Below are 17,584 nucleotides of genomic sequence, written 5' to 3'. Positions count from 1 at the left end.
GAATATACTTTGGTGCCAACATGCCATGAACAAAGTGACAAATTTGCATATGTGTTCTGTATTTTCAATCTTTATCAAAGCAACTTGGCATTATTTTGCCCGTAGAACAAACAATTTGAAAAAAAATTAGGCACTATATTCTCTCGCGCATGTCAGTGCAGGTGCCCTCTAAATCCTTCCTTTCGTCCATGTTGTGAATCTGTGGCAGCCATGAGGTAAAGAATGGGCATGCTTGAAAGTTAATTTCTTCTCTATCAATAATCCAAAAGCAACCGTCGAAACAAACATACGCTACTTAAGTTATAGTTGTGCTAATAAGCTCCATATTTTTGTTAATAAACTTGCTATTCTTGAAAATCAGGACTAGGGTTGCGACCGAGCATTTCCATGTGTGGTGCAACAAGCATGTTTGGTCTTGCATTTATGTCGAGAAATAGTTGATAAAAGTGATCTCTTCTCCATTCTAAGATATACCAACGATACAAACGATTGTTAAACTGTTGACGCTCTTTTAAATATACCAATTACTGAATGAACTATTTATGGCTGGAGGAGAAATTACTTTATTGATGCTTAGGCAAGTTCTCTCATGTCGGTGAATAACAACAGTTATGGATGTTTAGAAGTTAAAGCGTCTTATTTAATCTAGAGTAGCTTGACAGCCGGGCGTAAAGTATGTAGGCAAGAGCTTCAAAAATGGATTTGATCTGGCTAAGATGATAATATGCAATCATTTATTTAATTTGGTTAAAATCATTCAGTGAATGGCTTACAGAAAATGTATTTCAGAATGTGCTCAAAAGTAGTTACACAACTTACTGTATGGAGCATGACTCAAACAAGGATTCACACAGCCACATACTCATAAAAAAACTTGTAAAACTAGACTTAAAGCATTGATGCTTACTATTTTTCAGTATATTTTTCTTTCTATTTTAGTACGCTACGCCTACAGAAGCGTCTGGCCGCTGCCGTCTTAAAATGCGGCAAAAACAAAGTATGGTTAGATCCCAATGAATCTAATGAAATAGCAAATGCCAACTCACGTAAGTATTCCATAACTGCACAGGACAGCAAGTCTGAGGATGTGAATGCAAGTGATGCATATCAAAAGTGTAATAATTGGGAAAGGGTATGGCCTCGGTATCCAAATAGAGACTTCGCACTGACAGATACTCTTCTTTAAGGCCTTTTCATGTCTAACTCATAAATTTAAGGGTAAAGAAATGAATAGTTTCTTTAAAGTGACAAATGCCATACTTTTCATGCTTATGTTTCTGTTACACTTGTCTGGAAATTTGTACTAAATTTAGATTTTAAATATTTATGTTTATTGATTATAGGACAAAATGTGCGCAAACTCATTAAGGATGGTCTAATCATCCGTAAGCCCGTCGCTGTGCACTCCCGCGCACGTGTGCGCAAGAACACCATTGCTCGCAGGAAGGGTCGTCACACCGGCACAGGAAAGAGGAAGGGTACGGCTAACGCACGTATGCCTGTCAAGGTGCTGTGGATGCGCCGCATGCGCGTGTTGAGGAGGTTGCTGAAGAGATACAGAGATGCCAAGAAGATCGACAAGCACTTGTAAGTGAAATTGTTAATGGTTAATTTTTAAGTCTCTCGTGACATAGATGAACTCCGTTTAATTTCACTATCATAAAATGTTTGTCATGATAAAAAGGAAAAATTAAAGCTCAAAAAGTATATTAAAGACTATAATTTTCTGTTAGCTGATGAAATTATCATCTTGACTGATTGATTATTTTTCACAGCAACCTAGCACTTTACAGTTTCTGTCCCTATAAGATAGAACATGTAAATATAATTGAAATGTTTTTAAACAAATAGGAAAAGAAGGCATCAATGGGGGGTTTAACCAGGGTTTGAAATGGGGATCCAAAACTCATGTTTTTGTCAAGATGAAACATCTAGTATACATGTGTTCAATAACAACAGTCTAAAAAAAAGGGGCATTCTAAATTGAAACTGTGGGTCCGAAAGACAGCTGTACAGTTGCATGGAAAAGAATAAATTAGAGCTTGTTTTATTCCAGGTATCATGAACTGTACCTGAAGTGCAAAGGTAATGTGTTCAAGAACAAGCGTGTGTTGATGGAACACATCCACAAAGAGAAGGAGAGGAAGTCGAGAGTGAAGATGCTCAAGTAAGTACATCCCTGATACCCACACTCACACATTTCACACACACACCCACTCCCACCACTCCCACCCTAGAAAACCCAAGAAAGGAAAGTAAAAAAAAAGACTTGTAGGGTGGTCATTTTGGCAAGTAAAAAGTCTGATCTGAATCCAAATATGATCCTGGATTAAAGCCACATCTACAGGTGGCTGATTGCAATTTACCTGCTTGAATATTGTTCATTTCATCAATTCATCAAATGTTCATTTGTGTGGTCAGGTTTTGCAGTTTGTGTAACTGAAATGTATACCACTTGTATGATATTAGTAAGCTATGTATTTATCTAGTATTTCCGATGGTACTGTAGAAAAAATATCTATATTTCACAGCAACCAAGTCAAAAATAACTACTTATTATGATTTAATATTATTATTATTATTATACAAGAAGCAACATATTTATCTAGCATGATCATTTGTTGAAACTCAAAATATTCTTTAATTTTTTTTTTCACAGCGACCAAGCTGAGGCCAGAAGAACCCGCGTCAAGGACGCCCGCAAACGCCGCGAGGAGAGGATCGCCCAGAAGCACGCCGAGATCATGAAGTCGTACGCCAAGGAAGAGGAGGCAACCAAGAAATAGACATCTCAAATTCCTCAAACAAAAAAACTCTTGTGTACATTTTATAATTTAAAAAATGAAGAAAAACATACCCGAAAACAATGTGTACAAAAGGAATAAATGTCCCTCGAAGAGAACTTGATTTTTATGTTATGATTAATGTTAAATAAGTAGACGAGTTTGATAGGAACATATTTAGATTATTTTGATGGATAAGGGATTTGTTATTGACACGCCAACTGTCTCAGATTGAAAGAAAATCCAGAGAATAGTCGGGATAAGGTAGAGCCCTCCCCGTCCCGCAACGTTTAGAAATCCACATTTGATTCAACAACCGCGTGACCTAAAAATCTGTTAAGTCGAAAGCTCTGAAGTACTTTTTGTGATGTCTCGTTCACAAACAAACGAACCCACTCTAAAGAAAACCGTCCTTCAAAAGATAAAAATTACAGGTGATTCATTAGAAATGGACAAAGTTGAGGCAAACCGTTGAAAAATGAAAACCGACTGGACGCCAAAAGTTTGAAGTTGGGCTAAGAAAGACAACCGTTTGACCAGCGCCGCAGTATTTAAATATTTCTATTTTGCGATTGAGATCATGACTCGAACAAGGAGACTGCATACGTTGGCCTAGGCGGTGACTTTGTTCAAAAATACTTAACGCCTGACCGCTGCCCCTGCGCCTATCCCCTCTTATTTATTGCTATTTTATACTTCAGTACCCTGTAATAAAAAAAAAAACTAAAGTTATCCAGGAGTTATATGACGCGACTCGAACTTGACCGTTTTGTCAAATGGCCATGCCACTGCATTGGTAAATGCAATGTAGAGGAAACAATTGTGTATTGCGGTAGCTGAGAAGCTCGGTGCTCGCCGCAATCAGCTGTCTTCTCTGATGCAATCACCTTCCACCGCCTGCAACTATTGAAGATGGAAAAGGCAGTAGTGATCACACTTAACCGGCAATAAAATCATCTATTCACAAATCTCAGTCGAGATAACAAAACTGTTTGCAACAATATTGATTTGATACATGTTTGTGCATAGTAGAAGAGTAGAGCTGGGGGTCAATGAAATATAAGGCCTTATATTTTAATAAAGAAGGTTATTTGATATTATTTTGAGGTGGAGTTGGAATCCTTTTATATATTCACAAAATTGCGGATGACAATTGTCCCCCTCCCACCTCCCATCGCCTGTCTCCGTTGACACTGCAATTGGACTCCACTTGTTATCAGAGCCTCTCTTGACTATTACACACAGGAGAAATAATATCTTTATTTACACAAAAAGGATAATTAATTGCAGTTCAAAACACACAAATGTGAAAAAAAATCTTCCTCAGTTCAGTGCGATTTTATCGCCAGTTTCATTTAAATAATGACTTTATTTCACGAATGATGAAGAACAAAGAGACACATTCACGGAGATGGGGATCTTAACAAATCAGGCTAAATAATAGGAATGTTTCAGGCATCTTGGGGAAGTATAAGTGCATGGAAAATAAAATAAGTGCTTTAACAGGTAACGAAAATATCCAATGGGTCCTTCATACTGAGGTATTTATAAGTGTAATTTAGTATAAAGAACACCGTTATTATGCCAGTTTATGACAGTTATCTTGAAATAGAACGAGTTAATTGTAAAGATAGGGGTATAATTAGCTTCAGGGTTTGCTGTAGTCGCTATTTTTCAAACAAAAAATGTCCCTCATGGTGATTTAGTGTTCATGGTAAATAAAGTCTAGAATCAATAGGGTCGCTGTCACGTGTTCGAAGGTATTAGGTGAAGAGAATACTGTAGAAGATACAACAAGCAAAGCAAACTTGCAAATTTCTTTTTTCTTTTTCTTTTGTTTATTGTCTTTTTTCTGGATTAACTTGAGCAATTAATAAAAAGGGAAATGGGCACAACTCTCCATTCTTAAAAAGACATTTATAATCCTACTGCCAACAAAACTGTGTGCTTTGAAATATAAATGACTGATATTTCAGTCATCTTCATAAATGACAATCAGTAAATAAACATTTGAATGACAAGTATTCGCAATGCCAATGCACAACCTTTTTGAGGCTAGCAATGCTGAAACTGTACAAATCGCTGCACGAGTTTCAAAATGGAGAGATTTAATCAAATTCCTAATGGTCTAATTTATGTTATTTGCAATGTCTGGAATGCAGCATCACACAAGTTTTAATCAAGTCACAGAGTGTTTTCTGAGTTAACTGCTGCAATGTCTTATTTATATTTGACCTAACGCTACGTTATAACCCAAGTTTGCATATTAAAATGGAATGCTATTTTACTACGACTTTTACTAGCATATTTGTCTTTCTTTAAAAAGGGTTTCACTAGCCACTATATAGCGCTTGCATGCATCTTACTAACATCTTACTAAACAAAACACTTAAAACAAAAACACTGTCATGAAAAAATCAGTAATTTGAAAACAAGCGCATCAACTAAAACAGCCAGGCAGGAACCATGTTAGAATGAATAAAGCATTCGTTGACATTAGCTTCAATTCCATTTTGTCAACCATTTACACTTAAACCATAGAAAAATAGAAGTGTCCCTCTTTTCAGTTTCTGTAAAAACACACATAGGCCTACATATACATAAACGCACACACACACGCGTTAAACAACGAATAAATGATATTTATCTTAAGTATGTCCCTAGGCAATATAGTTTTACACATCCCTGAAAGACAGAATTAAGAATCACTTTTGTATAAACAGTGCTCCAAGCAATCCTCGGCTGCTCCCGGAATCTGATTTATCGCGTGCGAAATCACCCGAAGGTTGTTACGTCATTTTGGAATTCAGGCAAAACCCCTCCTCTGATTTGCCTCGTCTTCGTCTTTATTTTAAAAAAAGCCGATTACAAGGCACTGTAACTACTCCTATCCCCGGTTCATTTTCCGTCTGACAACGAGGCCAATCGATATTCGATTTGATCGGCCAATCTATCGATTTGACCTTCCTGACCAAGAGTCCCTCTGACCCACGTGGCTTGAAGTCAGCTTGACCTCCTTGACCACTGGTAGCCCTACTTTGACCTCTCCGCTGGCTACCCGAGTTCTGTCTATTTTGAGTCTGTTTTCGTCTGAATCAGTCCATTTTTGTTTTGGGATAAATTTATCGAAAGTTCTGGGGAATAGGCACAGCAAACAGGTTGTTTCCAATGTGTTCACAAACCGAATCTCCGGAGAGGCATTGAAAATCAAATAGTACTGTCTAGAGCGGACTTAAACTTTCATATTTCCGCATTTCCTTATTAAGTCCAGTCAAACATCAAGCCACACATATTCCATGTGTTGTTGGCAGCCATTTTGAAAGACACGGTCTGTAGCCTACGGGTCTAGCCACATCCTGCCCCCCCCCCCTCCCCCTCAATCAATATCATCCGTGCTACTGAGGCACGTCTTTTCTCACAAACACAATATCCTGTCCGCCTAGAATGGTCCCTTCCTTGTACAAGTCCGTTTTCTTAAAAATTTCCCTGATTTCCTTCTCGCGTTCCGCGGTCCCAGCACCCCCACCGTGAACCGCGTACTCTATCGTCCACACGTCCACCGTGACCTGAGTCCAGGGGAAGGACTTGAGGATTTCTATCTCGGCGCCTTCCACGTCTAAGGAGAAATAGTCTACGTGGGTTTGGCCGACGGCGGCTAAGAGAGAGAGAATGGGGAAGCACTGTATGCGACCTGTGCCTCGGACGGACCCTGCTTCGGCTTTCGGCACGGCCGCGGATTTTTTGGCGATTCCGCCGAGTTCGCTAGCGAAGGTAAATTCGGTTCTTTCGGGACTTTTTCCTATTGCAATGCAGGTGTTGACAACGTACGCTTTCCTGTAAACGAGAGAGAGAAGAATTTCAATTTCCAAGTACACAATTTCTGATACTAGAATTGTTATATATTTCAATCTTAAGAAGCTTTGCCTAGTACACAGTGCGCGTGAGACCTTTATAAGGGGAAAATATGTTTCCAAAAAATTCCGGCAATGTCCTTCATTCAGTTATAATGGTTACGTTTAGCCTGACCTAAGTGGGTCAAAAGAGAATGATCATATGTTCATGTTTATACCTGTTCTACTAAATCACCCTTGGATTTGGTAAATGATGAACTTCTTTCAATCGTAGGCTACTGACGACTGTAAAGGTATAAAAATACAATGGAGGATAAAATCAGAATTACCTGTTTTTCTGAATAAGTGCTTCAAAGGTCCAAGGATCCGGCTCTATCAGAAGACCCTTCCAGTCTCGTGATTTCTCGAAGAAGAGAGAGTTGGAATGGTCCTCTCCGTCAAAGGCGCCCGATTCTACATAGAAACCGTTTCGGCGTTCTTTCAGAATTTTGTCCACCAATTGTGACTGGCCAATCTGAGCCCACGACTTCACGCTGGGTCTGACTAAGTTATAAGGAAGATCGGAAGGTGCGAAGATCCATCTCTTTCGGAGGTGAGCCAGTAATTCGGGTTCTACTGGGTCCATGTTACCTGTCCCAAGTCTTTTAAAAAGCCCAGCATTGGCAAACGCGTCTTCGTCTTTTGCGTCACGTACGAGTTTCGGCTGTAAAAAAAGTGTTTGAAAAAAATGTTTGAAAAAGCTTTTTTTTTTTTATTTTGCCTAAAGTTTCAAAGAACAAAATGTGTCATATAGAAGAAGCATGAGAATGTCGTAAAAGATAAAGTGGCTTTGGCGGATCAAAAACCACCATCCACCTAACACAACTCGCTCCCTTAATTTCTCTAAAAATGTTTCTGTTGATGTACTTAAAAACAATCGACTAACTTTGAATTTCGAAACGGATTCATTAATCGTCGGTAAGTATGGGAAAATCATCGTCTACCCCAGGAAAATCTGTTTTACAGCACTTTTTAAGGTAAAAAGAGGAGTTGTTATCCCTTCGGGAACATTCAGAACTAGTTGATCCGCGGACTAAGAGATCCGCGTAATAAATACTACCCATCCACTTAAAAGCAATGCCGCTAACCCCTGGTGGTCTCCTCGCCTCCACACGCGCCGTCGCAACATGGGCCTAGCAATTTAATCTCGGAGCCAAGAGTTAATCCGTTTCATAGTGCGTGTGGAGGCGGGGAAACCATCGACTGATAAGGGCAGCTTGCTTTTTTGTGGGTTCGGCCATATTTAGCGTCAGATCAGTTAGTCCGCGGATAATCTGTTCTGAATGCACTCTTTAATAACATAATTACATCTGACTCCGCCTTCTTTGGTTCCTCCTCCTTCACTCGGTCTCTGTTTAAGAACCATGCTGAGCCAATCAGCGCTGCAGCAGCCAGTGCAACAATGAGCGCAGTGCGAGGTTTCATCATTCCTGAAGTCGATGCCCCTCAAGTGCTCGGCTCTGAAAAAAGACGATTTTCTTAATTTGTATGTTTTAAAAATGGCATCTCTTTTCCCCACCAAGCCAATACGTATTTAGGGCAGTATAACCTAGAGCGGGGAATATATATATATATATGCACAAAACTATTGAAACTGTTTTTGTATCTCTATATATTGAAGACAGATGCACGGTTTAAATATGATTGTGTTATTTTCTCATCCAAACTTGTCAATTATTCAGAAAAATTCCATTATAAATGTAACATCTGGCACGGATTACGAATTCAAGAATATATATATTGACGAATGGGACAAACAGAGGCTGGCATGACTATTAGATGCAACACAGACATGGAAAAGCTTTCTCTATATATACTTGTCATCTGCTTCCTTGCATTTAACAAAATTTATTTCGTGTCTGTGTATAAAAATAGTCTTTAATTTACACATTTCCGGTGCATTGTCAGTTTAAAGGTATAGTATTCGCGTTTGAAAATGGCCCAATGTCATATATTTTATGTCTTTATATTCCCAAAGCTACTAATACAGGAACAAAGGGCAATCTAATTTTTTGATGTTATTATTATTTATTATTTTTATCAATTTTTTGCCATTTGGCATAAAAATCCTGAATAGCATAACTTTAATTTTCCTGGCACATGCGCAGAACCCCCCCCCCCTCCCCCCAGATCAACTGCCTATAGGTTTACACATATACCAGTGAAACAGACACATTTTTGTGGCCATATATACCATAATATATACGTATAACATTATATATTGGTTTGTCTGTCCAAATATCGAGATATTGCACATGTTGCTATTATAACCTAGAATACGTAAGGCACGACGCTGCGCCATGTGCACTGAATTATCCAAGAAATCCCCGTGAAATTATCCAGTAAAAACGTATGTAGGCATTAAATGATCCTGACAGAAAGCACGCTACAGTAAGCTGGAAATACGCACTGCATTAACATATATATATTGATCAAGTGCAACTTCTCTCTTCTTAAATCGCCCAGTTGATCGTCATAATGTAATACCATAACGGCAGATCCATGCAGACTGCATTCACTTTTGTTCTATTATACTTATAACACGACGTTAATGGTTCTTTTTTATGTCAACAGCTGTGCTGTTTCGCTCGAAGTCAGATCCATGTTCAGTTTTGCCCAAAGCAGCGCGCATTCCAAGGCAGAACTGGTAGAAATCTTCTTCCTGGGATATGCCGAACAACCAGTATATTACAGCCAGTATGCCATAATATGATACAGGTAAGTTCACATTATGATAAGCAGTGCATTGTTTTGCTGACAATTCTTCAAAAATAAAGATAACCAGCTGACCGACTAATTATAACTGAAGCCAAACTAACAACCTACTTGCACCTACTGTTACCTACAAACCCACCTTACAATTCTCTCACCTGTCCGCCAATATGCAATGTAAGGGCACGTGCCTATCGTAACTATCACTCTCCGTAGTTCGATCCAACTCTGAGGGGACTCGCTGAATTCAATCAGTTCAACAGATTGGCATCTCTCCTCTTGTTTCAAATGTATACGATATTCACCAGTTTTTCTGTATTCTACTCAGCGCCAGAAGGAGACATGTTAATGAACTGACTGTATTCAACGAGAAATTCCGAGAAGTTGGATCGATTTACAAAGACCGATAGTTTCATTGGGGGGGGGGACCCTTAAGGGTGCGTTCACCCTGAAACTATCGTGCAAGGTAGTTCGAACTAACTCAACAGCGCATTTCGCTGAATGCAATCTGATTAAGGGACCGTTCCCACTGATATTTGGATCGATCTTTCTCCCTGGGAGTCTCACTAAATGGCTATCAACTTAACCGGTTTAAATGTCTGTCACGCCCAGTAAAGTTGTTAGGGGGTAATTATCTTTACCCCCCTAGCTGATTCGGTAGGCGTGACGGACATTTAAGCCGGTCTAGTTGAAAGCAATTAAGAGAGACTCCACAGGGAGTTAAAACGATCCAGATGGATCGATCTATATATGGGAACCCAGTCTAAGGGTGCATTCCCAGAGATTTAGATCGATCCAGAGATTTAGATTTGGATCGACCTAACTCCCTGGGGGTTCACGCTAAATTGCAGTCAGCCGAGCGCGCACGACAGTTAATTACCCCCTTTCAGCTTTTAGTAGGCGGGACAGACGCTTAAGCCGGCTGAGCTGACAGTAATCCGGTGAGACTCCCAACAGGGATAGATCGATCTAAAATCTATGGGAATGGGGTCTAAGAGATGACTTTGTTGAGTAGGATACAGAAATACTGATGAGACTACGAGTACGGAGGAAGCGTGTTAATGTCATCATACAGTTAATGGTACGATAGTTTCCCCTTAGATGATGTTCTAGTTTTGCCATTGATAATCAAAATAATATGTCTACACTCACTGTTGATAATCGTTTGGAAGCAAAAACAGCTAAATAATTAAGCAACCTAGTTGTTTTTACACCTAAGATGCGTGTATATATCCACAAGTACTTTAATTATTTATCTCTATGCATGTGCACTAGCTCAGTCTAGTATTGTAATAAGACAAAATCGGGCTATTCAGGAGCCATACTGGTTGACAACATATGGAGATTGTGATTAGCAATGCGGGTCCTTATGATGGCCATATCGAAATACGTTTACATACAGATTCAAGTATTCCGTACGTGTTTAATAATAATAATAATAATAATAATAATAACTAGAGGATCAGAGAGGCGATACCGCCTCCGAATATTGTACCACCAGCTGGAGCAAGTGCATTCGTATAGACCCCCACATACACAAAAGAAGGGACACAGCCACCAGTCTTACCCGCACAAAAATGCAGTAGTATCGAAGTAGCAAAGAAGCATTAACGCAGTAGTGGTGTGGAGCATATTTGCAGTAGAAATGCAGTATAGCCTACTGCATTTCTACTTCAAAAATTACATAGGGATGTACAGAGGAGGAGCATTAATGCAGTAGATTAGCAGCATGATAGAAGCATGTTTCAAATATGCTAATTAGCTCCCAATGCGAAGCAGATTTGAGGCATATTTGCAGTATGATTGCAGTAGTCTACTGCGCTGGAGCATCTACTGCGTTTTCGTGCGGGTATGCTTGACAAGCTGTAAAAATGCAATCAACAAGAATTTTCAAAATATGCAAAAAAATAAATATAACTTAAAATGGTACAATCAAAGTTAAGTTCATCGTAAGGTAGGTCAAAGGTCAATTTCAAGGTCACAGTAAATTGCCAGTATATGACTTCATATTCAACTTTAATGGTAACTATGGACCTATCTCTGCCAGGTTTGGAGTTAAAAGAGAAAGAAATTTGCAAAGTTCAGTTCATAGTGAAAAGTAGGTCAAAGGTCAATTTCAAGGTCACATTTAGATTGCCAGTATATGACTTTCCATGCAAGTTCAATAGAAACTATGGACCTATCTCTGCCAGTTTTGGAGATAAAAGGGAACCAAAATTTGCAAAATTCAATTCATGATAAAAAGTAGGTCAAAGGTCAATTTCAAGGTCACACTTAGATTGCCAGTATATGACTTTCCATGCAAGTTCAATAGAAACTATGGACCTATCTCTGACTTCCTATTCAAGTTCAATAAAAACTTTGGACCTATCTCTGCCAGTTTTGTAGATAAAAGGGAAAAAAAATATGCAAAGTTCAGTTCATGGTGAAAAGTAGGTCAAAGGTCAATTTCAAGGTCACATTTAGATTGCCAGTATATGACTTCCTATTCAACTTCAATAGTAACTATGGACCTATCTCTGCCAGTTTTGGAGATATAAGGGACTATATGTTTTAATTTTGGAGTTACCATAATGTGCCATAAATTTCCTACAGAAAAAATTAATTAAAATAAAGAAAAGGTCATTTTGGTCAAAATTCTTGAAATAAGAGGTGCTCTGAAGTTCCAGATGTTCAAATTTGATGAAATAATGTCATTTTTGACCACAAGTTGTCTGCTTTGCCAAGCCTTATGTTTTATTTTTCCGAAGTTCACAATTTATTATCCATTACCGTACTCCACATTTTGCTTTCACCACCAATATGTGCCAGTATATGACTTCCTATTCAAGTCAAATAAAAACTATGGACCTATCTCTGCCAGTTTTGGAGATAAAAGGGAAGCAAAATTTGCAAAGTTCAGTTCATGGTGAAAAGTAGGTCAAAGGTCAATTTCAAGGTCACAGTAAGATTGCCAGTATATGACTTCCTATTCAAGTTCAATAGTAATTATGGACCTATCTCTGCCAGTTTTGGAGATAAAAGGGAACCAAAATTTGCAAAGTTCAATTCATGATAAAAAGTAGGTCAAAGATCAATTTCAAGGTCGAATTTAGATTGCCAGTATATGATTTCCTATTCAACTTCAATAGTAACTATGGACCTATCTCTGCCAGGTTTGGAGTTAAAAGAGAAAGAAATTAGCAGAGTTCAGTTCATGGTGAAAAGTAGGTCAAAGGTCAATTTCAAGGTCACATTTAGATTGCCAGTATATGACTTCCTATTCAACTTCAATAGTAACTATGGACCTATCTCTGCCAGTTTTGGAGATAAAAGGGAAGCAAAATTTGCAAAGTTCAGTTCATGGTGAAAAGTAGGTCAAAGGTCAATTTCAAGGTCACATTTAGATTGCCAGTATATGACTTCATATTCAAGTTCAATAGAAGCTATGGACCTATCTCTGCCAGTTTTGCAGATAAAAGGGAAGCAAAATTTGCAAAGTTTAATTCATGGTGAAAAGTAGGTCAAAGGTCAATTTCAAGGTCACATTTAGATTGCCAGTATATGACTTCCTATTCAACTTCAATAGTAACTATGGACCTATCTCTGCCAGTTTTGGAGATAAAAGGGAACCAAAATTTGCAAAGTTCAGTTCATGGTGAAAAGTAGGTCAAAGGTCAATTTCAAGGTCACATTTAGATTGCCAGTATATGACTTCATATTCAAGTTCAATAGAAGCTATGGACCTATCTCTGCCAGTTTTGGAGATAAAAGGGAAGCAAAATTTGCAAAGTTTAATTCATGGTGAAAAGTAGGTCAAAGGTCAATTTCAAGGTCACATTTAGATTGCCAGTATATGACTTCCTATTTAACTTCAATAGTAACTATGGACCTATCTCTGCCAGGTTTGGAGTTAAAAGAGAAAGAATTTAGCAGAGTTCAGTTCATAGTGAAAAGTAGGTCAAAGGTCAATTTCAAGGTCACATTTAGATTGCCAGTATATGACTTCCTATTCAACTTCAATAGTAACTATGGACCTATCTCTGCCAGGTTTGGAGTTAAAAGAGAAAGAAATTAGCAGAGTTCAGTTCATAGTGAAAAGTAGGTCAAAGGTCAATTTCAAGGTCACATTTAGATTGCCAGTATATGACTTCCTCTTCAACTTCAATAGTAACTATGGACCTATCTCTGCCAGTTTTGGAGATAAAAGGGAAGCAAAATTTGCAAAGTTCAGTTCATGGTGAAAAGTAGGTCAAAGGTCAATTTCAAGGTCACATTTAGATTGCCAGTATATGACTTCCTATTCAAGTTCAATAGAAACTATGGACCTATCTCTGCCAGTTTTGGAGATAAAAGGGAAGCAAAATTTGCAAAGTTCAATTCATGGTGAAAAGTAGGTCAAAGGTCAATTTCAAGGTCACATTTAGATTGCCAGTATATGACTTCCTATTCAACTTCAATAGTAACTATGGACCTTCAACTTCAATAGTAACTATGGACCTATCTCTGCCAGTTTTGGAGATATAAGGGACTAAATGTTATAATTTTGGAGTTACCTTAATGTGCCATAAATTTCCTACAGAAAAAATTAATTAAAATAAAGAAAAGGTCATTTTGGTCGAAATTCTTGAAATGGGAGGTGCTCTGAAGTTCCAGAAGTTTAAATTTGATGAAATAATGTCATTTTTGACCACAAGTTGTCTGCTTTGCCAAGCCTTATGTTTTATTTTTCCAGAGTTCAAAATTTATTATCCATTACCGTACTGCACATTTTGCTTTCACCACCAATATGTACTTTTTGACACAGCGTAGCTCGAAAACCGTATGGAATACAAAAAAACGGAGACCACCTTCAGTGTTGGGCTTTACATGCTCTACAAAATGCAAAAAAGAATGGGTCTCTAGCATTAACGGTCCCCGAATTAGAGACAGTTTTCAGTTTCGGTATCTTATGGCCGCTACTCCCGTTAAAATGCACCGATTGACCCCAAATTCACGGAGATGAAAGATGACCTGAAGGGTATCATTTTCCAGTAATATTATTGGTTAAGTCTGTGTGGTGTCTGAATAACAGCGCAAATAATTTTTTTTTCGTAAAAAAATTCATTTTTTTGAAAAATTTGGCCTGTTTGACCTTGAAATAAAGGTCAAAGGTCAAATCCAAGGGCATATTTGAAATCTACACATATGATTTTTGGAAAGCCGTCTGTAGAAATTTTTCCCATAATTCCTTCCGTAGGGTAGATAATTAGCATTTAATTTTGCCATTTTTGGACAAGGGTGCATTGCAATGAATGCCACACCTAGACCCCAATACCGACAAAGCCCAAATTTTACGTGGAACGAGTTGAGATTATAGGTGACCTAAATCCAAGAGATGGGTATGGGGGCCCTTACCGTCTAGGAGGAGAAGCGGTAACGGTAACATGGCGGCGGAGCCGGCGGAGCCGCAGGAGCCGGCGGAACGGACCGGACGGGACTAAAACCATGTGTACCGCCAGCGCTAACGCTGGTGGTACAATAATAATAATAATAATAATAATAATAATAATAATAATGGAAGGTGAGGAAGAAGTTTAACCGAAAAGAAATACTCATAGCAAGTACCAGGCTCATTTTACCCACCAAACATATTGGATACGCAGAAAATGGGGGGGGGGGGGATGTTCATCTTATAAAATACAGTGGCATATGTAATAGTAATCAGTATTACAGAATGATTAGACTCCGCGTGTATGTTGGTCGTGAGACATATGGGCATAAAACACAACTAAGTCGGTTCAGTGGTAAAAGGATCGGGTTAACAGGTGTTATAGAACAAAAGGAATTTAAAACTGATAAGATCCGCATAGCACAGAAGTCATCTTTCATTACATTTGTACATATGGATATTATTTTAATTATATTTCGATGTTTGAAATAAATTACCTGAAATGAGGAGTGTGGGTAAATAAATGGCCCCTTTGAAGCAAAATTTGACCTAGGTAATATCAATGAACGTGGGATTCGCGATAAAAAGGTCTGCAGTTTCAGTAAACAAATCACCTGTACTTACAGCTATTGTTTAAAAACAGATTTAAAGATATCGATATAATGGCTATAATGACGTCGCGCTTATCTCGTCGCTATAGATATAAAATTATAGTTTATCCCCAACAAATTTTTAAGGATTCTTTTCTTTTCTCAGAGGCCTCTAAGGCTTCGTTCACATGCAATGTCTATTTTCTATTTTCTATTTTCTATTTTCGGTATGTCTTATGATCACGGTCTGTGCACTGAATATCCCGCGGCGTAATTACTGGCAGCGCGAGCCAGTTACTATAAGTTACTATAAGTTACTATAAGTAACTGGCTCGCGCTGCCAGTAATTACGCGGCGGGATATTCAGTGCACAGACCGTGATCATAAGACATACCGAAAATAGAAAATAGAAAATAGAAAATAGACATTGCATGTGAACGAAGCCTAAGTGTCCTCGTGTGGACTCTCTCTCTCTCTCTCTCTCTCTCTCTCTGTGTGTGTGTGTGTGTGTGTTCCACAGTTTGAGGACCATGCACAGGTATAATTTGGAATGATAAAGTGTCCTTTAATGATTTCATATTTTCGCCATGTTTTACCTTGACGTTACTCTTTTCAGACAACGACTTTTTCTTGGAACTATTACCGACTTATATCACACAGGCATCAGACAACCCGGATCTTTGTAAAACTACGTCAACACTTAACACTGCCAGGCATTTTCTATTTTACATTCAGATACAAACAATTTAAGGCGTCAGGTATTTACACTGGTGGAAAATTACACACAAAAGTACCAGTGTATGGGTGTGTTATATATAGCACACACTTCTCAAAGATAAAATACAATCTCGTTAAAGTAGGTGGCTTTTACTGACCTAGTCACGCATGGACAAATTGTGAATACCCATAATTTGTTCACGAGTCACACCATACTCATGAAATTGAGAGGGATGATAATATGAATGCTCACGTATAATCATATAAATACAATTATTGGATCTTATATATATATATATACCATACTGGTACTATCAGGATGAGACCATTTAAGTACTCCAGAACAATGTAAATCGCATGTTGAACATCTTATTTTTCATTGACGCAACGGTATTACTGGAGTGATAAAGCCTACGTCAATATAAAGCCCGACTTCCTCGAAGGCTCAAATCAGCTTTGTTCTTTAGAGTTCGTGATGCAGTGCTCAAAACACATGGCGCGATATTTTATATATATAGGCTAATCTGTTCTTGTCGTATAGAAAGGATGAGGTATACATGTCCCTTTTTAAAGTCCCTTAATGTTCATTTATTAAGAACAATTTATTTGTAAGATTTTAGCGTAGCTAATTTCAGTTAAATTTTCCTTTAACATTGAAAAACTTCATCCTTGGATTGCATTTTACTGAATTAACTTTTATCATTATTATTATAATTGTTATTATAATTTTATTATCTGCCCGAAAATTCAACAAGAAAAACCGGCTTCGCCATTTTGGTTAATGGACAAGCAAACGAGTCACGTTCTGTCAAGGAGATGTAATCCTTGGGTTCGAAAACAAAGGGCTTATCAGTTTCACCACTGTACTATTGAGGACAAATGTCATAAGATGTTTGTACTTCCATTAGTACCGCCGTCATAAAGTTTGAGTAAACAAACGGGGGCGTCTCGATAGTCCGAAGGTTCATTGGTCCGAAAAATGGTAACATTTTCATCGCTTTTTTAATCAAGGGTTCATTGGTCCGAAGGTTCATTGGTCCGAAGATTCATTGGTCCGAAAAATGGTAACATTTTTATCGTTTTTTTTTTTTTTTTAATAAAGGGTTTATTGGTCGAAAGGTTCTATAGTGAACATTCGGACCAATGAACCTTCGGACTATTGAACCTTCGGAATATTGCTACGGCCCCAAACAAACATGCATACTTTCGTGGCATAGGCAATGTTCCTACTGTCTTATATTAGATTTTAGGTTTCCTTTTAGCCCTAGTTGATATGGATACAGTGGTGGATTTAGAAGGGGGGGTCAAGTGGTCCTGACCCCCCCCCCCCCCCCCTTCAGTTTCTGAAAAATATATCACAGTAATACTATGAATATTCCCCTCATGAAATTAGAATTTTGACTAGCTAAATCATAGTTCTAAACCGTAGCAAAGGGCACTGTTTGCTCTCCCAAACACCGAAAAATTTTTGGGGCCGCGAAA

General features: G+C 38.3%; 3 protein-coding genes across 5 annotated transcripts in view; 2 read left to right on the top strand and 1 right to left on the bottom strand.

The window, feature by feature from the left end:
• The first annotated feature begins 34 nt into the window (after positions 1–34).
• Positions 35–2,902, top strand: LOC106165456 (large ribosomal subunit protein eL19-like). Its single transcript, XM_013543664.2, has 5 exons — positions 35–215; positions 940–1,046; positions 1,344–1,587; positions 2,057–2,167; positions 2,660–2,902. Exons 1-5 carry the CDS (start codon positions 211–213, stop codon positions 2,784–2,786), a joined length of 594 nt encoding a protein of 197 aa, XP_013399118.1. The 5' UTR covers positions 35–210; the 3' UTR covers positions 2,787–2,902.
• A 1,696-nt stretch (positions 2,903–4,598) lies between these two features.
• LOC106165457 (uncharacterized) overlaps positions 4,599–17,584 on the bottom strand; it is a 16,411-nt gene continuing 3,425 nt past the window's right edge. For all 3 annotated transcript variants that reach the window (XM_087019230.1, XM_087019229.1, XM_087019228.1), the window contains exons 2-4: positions 7,982–8,133; positions 6,964–7,337; positions 4,599–6,617 (exon numbers count right to left, since the gene is read on the bottom strand). In XM_087019230.1, coding sequence (XP_086875356.1) covers positions 6,179–6,617; positions 6,964–7,337; positions 7,982–8,101 — 933 coding nt within the window. In that variant the 5' untranslated portion in view covers positions 8,102–8,133 and the 3' untranslated portion in view covers positions 4,599–6,178. The remainder of the gene's footprint in view (positions 6,618–6,963; positions 7,338–7,981; positions 8,134–17,584) is intronic.
• The window catches only part of LOC106162547 (uncharacterized), a 25,101-nt gene continuing 16,669 nt past the window's right edge, over positions 9,153–17,584 (top strand). The window contains exon 1 of the mRNA XM_087019231.1: positions 9,153–9,391. The gene's annotated coding sequence lies outside the window, so the exon portion shown is untranslated. The remainder of the gene's footprint in view (positions 9,392–17,584) is intronic.

Source organism: Lingula anatina, chromosome 8 (genome assembly GCF_051362555.1).
Source record: "Lingula anatina isolate TDL-2025a chromosome 8, LinAna3.0, whole genome shotgun sequence".
Classification (NCBI taxonomy): Eukaryota; Metazoa; Brachiopoda; class Lingulata; order Lingulida; family Lingulidae; genus Lingula; species Lingula anatina.
Note: the sequence above shows the minus strand (reverse complement) of the source record. Positions and strands in the feature narration are given on the sequence as shown.

Bases quoted from the DNA above. Each gene is read 5' to 3' on its own strand.
- LOC106165456 (XM_013543664.2), top strand. The intron at 1,047-1,343 runs GTAAGTATTCCA...TATTGATTATAG, and splicing joins AATAGCAAATGCCAACTCAC to GACAAAATGTGCGCAAACTC. The intron at 2,168-2,659 runs GTAAGTACATCC...TTTTTTTCACAG, and splicing joins TCGAGAGTGAAGATGCTCAA to CGACCAAGCTGAGGCCAGAA.